Source organism: Diadema antillarum, unplaced genomic scaffold (genome assembly GCF_040938485.1).
Source record: "Diadema antillarum isolate AM-2024a unplaced genomic scaffold, OU_Dant_1.0 scf00000134, whole genome shotgun sequence".
In the NCBI taxonomy this organism is placed as follows: domain Eukaryota; kingdom Metazoa; phylum Echinodermata; class Echinoidea; order Diadematoida; family Diadematidae; genus Diadema; species Diadema antillarum.
Window position 1 is genome coordinate 380,400 of NW_027271023.1, and position 5,064 is coordinate 385,463.

A 5,064-nucleotide genomic window follows, 5' to 3' on the forward strand; every position below is an offset into this window, starting at 1 on the left:
AGATTCTTGGAACTTAGTCCCAGGACAAGCCGATTCGCACACTTTTTCAGCGTCTGACGCGGACAGGATGCCAAAATGACAGACTTTGCTTCCGCAACCCTTCCTAGACTTGTCCGCGCCCTTTATAGTGGACATCAGCCCCGTGAACGAAATGTACATGTCTTTAAAGTTATAGTTAGCTACCTATGACGTCGCAAATAAAATATCTCTCCATAGCATGAGTATCAAAAGCTTCAAACTCGCTACACAGGTACAACTCGTTACACCTCATTAAAAACAAAAACAAAACAAAAACAAAACGTAGATTACATTTGGATGATTTGTTACATGATACTTTTGAGCATGGAATGAGCGATTACTAGTCGTATACGGTACAACACTGATATATGAATAATATATATCAAAAAAGACATTGTGCGGACATCAAGCTTTTGTGATGATGACATTTTCCCAAATTCTCCCCATGAGAATGCGTTCGTTGTCATCATCCGGGTCGCAAAGACCAGCACCATCCGACCCAGGCTCGAGGTCCGCTCCCCTGGCTACACGGTACTCCCTCGCTAGCTCCCTGTACCTAGTCAACACAGCATCCTCCATTTCTTTCGTTGCTGTCTCTCGAAAGTGACCGACGTGGGTGAAGAAATCGATCAGCAGATTGCCCTCGGCCGAGCCCTGATCGAACATGCTGGTGATGTCGACGGTGATTCGCTGCTCGGAGATCATGAATGGGATGGCGAGCTCATTCAGGATTCGCTTGACCCTCGTCGAGCTGCTGTAATCCTCTTCGCGAAATTCGTGAGCATTCAGACTAGAAGTGTCTGTATTATGATAAAATTTAATGTACGTGCGTGATATCAAGATAAATGAAGCGATTATAACTGACACCAGGGCAAATTAACGCCCAGCGTGGAATTTCACTTTTAATATCTCCGGATTTTTAAACTGGGCACATCAATCGAAAGCAAATACAATGTAAATAAAGACAATAAATGTAGATCTCTACATGAGTTTGGATTCTGGTGGAGTTGATCTGAATTCCTACAGGCTTGAGTTCTTATAGTACCTTGAATGAAATACCGGAATATTGAAGGTGACGTCATCAGTGGGTGACGTGGGTGGCAGACATTTCAAATCTCATCTTTTTTAACTTAATAATTCGAATCCTGTGGGTGTTTTATTTAGCAAACTGTGAAACAAAAGTATGCATGAAACATGGTCAGAAGAGTGCGCAAAAGAAATGGGACGCGGATGCGGCAAAGGCTGCAAAATGCTGCTAATTCCAAAGTAACTTCAAGGAATTACCAGGAATATTATGACCAAATAACAAACGATGATAATAATCATCATCAATGACAATTGTCTCAGGAATGATATAATTGTTCATGTAAATATGAAAAAATGAAAGTGATATACCTTTCAATAGGGTGGTCAGGAGAATCCCTCCTGGTGCCAGGCTATCGTACAGAAATTGCAAGGCTACACGAAGGTCCTCCACGTAGTACAGGCTGTGCACGGCAGATATAAAATCGAACTGCTGCGGCGACCCTTCGTTGCTCTGGCCACTCTTTTTCGCCATGTATTCTTCCAACGTCTCGTTGTGCCACTCGAAGTTAGCAGCTCCCGGCACAGACCAATCACCACTCGACGATTCCTTGGTGACGGCCGACTGGAACTCTTCCAGATAGACCCGTGCGGGTTCCAGGACCACGTGGTTGAAGCGGGCAAAGCGCTGAGAGAGCATGCGCAACAAGATGATGTCATACTCGCCTGATGGTTAACAAAGATAAAAGGCGAAAATGTCGTGCAAGGATTTGTCGTTACGGATAAGCAGTTGCAGACTTATGTTTTATTTTGATTTTAAACCTACATGTAAATCGTCGAGATTTTGCCCCCCCCCCCAAAAAAAAAAAACAAAACAAAAACAAAAACAAACAACAACAACAACAAAGCAAAACAAAACAAAAACAAACAAACAAACAAACACACACACACGCACGCACACGCACACACACAAAACAAAACAAAAATCAGATCAGAAGTGTTCCGGCGCGCTTGGGTATGTGTCATCTGCGGGGACCTTCGGGTAGCAAAAACTGTTCCCAGCATTTCACAAGCAATGCTTGCCCAGAAAGGTGGTACATTTGTGTACAGGCCCTTGAGCATGGTCAAATGCAGTTCCGGGTGAATCGCGGGTATTGTCCGCAGAGGTTCGAGAACACCAGTATAATAGGATGCTCGTATAGCGGCCAAATCTCGCAGGCAACTCCCATGCAGAAAACACGCAGTTGCACTTCGCAATGCCTGCATGTCGTCCGCAACTAGAACATAAGTTCAACGTAAGCAGCACACGACCAGCAGGTATAAGACGAACACGAAACTAGCCAAAATCCTAGTACATGTATCTGCCCGCAGAGAATTATCCCGCGTGCTGGAAAATCCCTACACGCAACAAACCCGCATAGCTTGCCCGGAAAGGTGTGACAGAACGTTTATAATCGATCTAACATTTTTTGTTCCCACAAGTTTTTGATCAGAGAGGCAGCATTGTCCTCTAGTAATGCTCATCTCATTTTTGTGCGGATTATCTTTATTACATCAAGATAATGAAGTTTGCTAAAATGGGTCGTCATTGATAGTGTGTGTGTGTGTGTGTGTGTGTGTTTTCGTCGTGGGCATTTAAGACCAATGAATATTAAAGGTGTGTACAGTTCTGGTCGAGGTGAAGATTTAGCTTTTAACGTTTTGTGAGATATTCAGAAACCACTCTATGAGATGTCAAAGAGCATGCAGTTCTAAGGGGTATCAAAAGTTTATTCGATGAAAATCGGTTTTGAAATGGCTGAGATGTCCAAAAACAAGGTGAAACAAAGAGATACTAATAAAGTTGGGGCATGTCGCCTTTTATTATTAGCACTTTTTGGGATATCTCAGCCATTTGAAAACCTATTTTCATCAAATAAAAGTTGAATCCTTTTTAAAATTACATGCTCTTTCATATTTCATAAGAGGCTTTTTATTATCTCACTGTGGAATGTTCAAAACATGAATCCCTACCTCAACCAGTACTGTACAGTCCCTTTAATATCTAATACAAATACATTAGAAATACAAGGACTCATATCAATCTGTTTGATTTTACCCTATAAAATAAACCTCGTAAAAGTTTAGATATGTCAATGACTCCTCTTATCTATATTGGTGCAAACAATATTTGACGTTGACATTATAAGGGCTATGACATTGTCGTTTCCACAGATTTGGTTATCTTGGTTATCTTGCCTATTACTGCACTTTAACAGTGGGAACGTTATGCTAAATACTCCCTCCAGGTGCTATAGTGTTGTACATGGTGACATCGTAGGCCTACATTATTATTTGGGGGGCTAAACTCCGAGTATATAAGGCAAGAACAAGGGACATGGACTGGCTTATGACGTGAACAACAACCATTTTACTACAATTACTGTATAAACATGTGCGGGGGTGGGGTGGTGGTGGTGTTGGCTTTTCACAAGTTTCAAACCTACAAGGAAAATTCAACGCAAATGATTTTGTAAATTCAATGATTGCAGAAATGTTGAGAGCACACATGAGTGCGTCACTGAGCCGATAAGAGCTGTACTGCATTCATGCATATAACTACATTATACACAGCCCAGTCGCTGTTCCACCTCCCTGTTCGCACGGCGTCTGGTCGGGATGCACAGATAAGTGACCTCCCTGGCATCATATACTGAATACAATAATTAGTATCGTAATTCCATCGTCACTGTTTTGGGAATATTTCACAATTCGCGGTGTGACCGAGACTAACACTCCCCACCTTCCTGTAAACATAACAGCTCCTTCTTGGTACTTCTCTAACAGCGTCGTGGCTGCCGTAGTAGAGGCACATTTAAGGTCCATAAGGCACATCAAAAAAAAATGCAACGTCGACGTATTCAACTGAAGAATTAAGCTTACCTGTCCCGCTCCCAACCCCTAGAGACCGAAGGGTGTGATCCGAGGGACGGATCTCTCCCAACTTGTGAACGACAAGCGCCGGAAAGTTTTCCTTGGCCCATTGCTGGTCACTGGTATGCTTTCCAGCCTTCTCCACGAACACGTCGTACGCCTTGCTGTAATGAGCGAGATCTGCTGTCAAAATGTTCATCGTGTTCACTGCAGAGCTATTCGAGAGTATGCATTCACGTGGCCTACGCAGACGATAGTATTCAGCGATAGAAGCACTTTACACGTACGTCTTCACGGTGCGGATCAGGGAACTTTTTATGAACGACTTAACACACTTGTAAAGCATCATAGCCATCGCATCATAGGTCACAATAAGGTCATCGGCTGAGCAAGAATGAAAGGAGCCTTGGTATACGGTCATTATACTTATACCCATGGAGCTACACAAAGTTGGAGACAAATAGATCTTTTAAACTATTAACAGTTTAACCGACCCACCATCCGGCCGGCAGAAACTATTCTTTCTCGACCTTCTCTTCCTGCAGTGGATTCGCGTCCAAACTCCGACCTTCGCATGTGCTGGACACATGCTATAGGCCTCTCAGCCATGGCTGGTCATGATGATGGAGAGCGGGCAGTTTTGGCACCTATTTCATTTCCGTTTTTCTCTTTAAAGACTGATAAAAGACTCAGCAAGTCAAAAAGAATATCGGCGCACTTCTTTTTTTTTTCAGATTTACAGCTCCTCACAAAGTTGCTGTGAGATGGCACATACACTTTAGAACTAAAAAGTACGTTGTAATATACGAATATTATCAGGAAGGGAGGCACATACAATGTGCTCACTACAGTGGTGTATCGCGCAGTCCATATCGAAAACATCAATGATCGACGTGGTTATCGCAATACCCGCCACTAATGACCTAGTAGTGGCAGCAACGGTGGCTTTGATCAGTTTTCAGTTTTTCCCTTTTTTTTTGGGGGGGGGGGGGGTAGGAGGAGACTTGGAGGATATGTGCGAGGGAGCGGAGCGACCGAGCTGGGAGGAGGTGTGGGTGTAAGAGGGGGTATCCGCCCTCCCATACGACAGAATTTGTTCTTATTAAAACA

General features: G+C 43.3%; 1 protein-coding gene across 1 annotated transcript; it reads right to left on the reverse strand.

Annotated features, from left to right (window-relative positions):
• Positions 1 to 423: 423 nt before the first annotated feature.
• Positions 424 to 4,153, reverse strand: LOC139720817 (histamine N-methyltransferase-like). The gene is made up of 3 exons (XM_071632154.1): positions 3,964 to 4,153; positions 1,414 to 1,767; positions 424 to 818 (listed from the first exon to the last, which is right to left on the reverse strand). The coding sequence occupies exons 1-3, from the start codon at positions 4,151 to 4,153 to the stop codon at positions 424 to 426; spliced, it is 939 nt and encodes a 312-aa protein (XP_071488255.1).
• Positions 4,154 to 5,064: the final 911 nt, after the last annotated feature.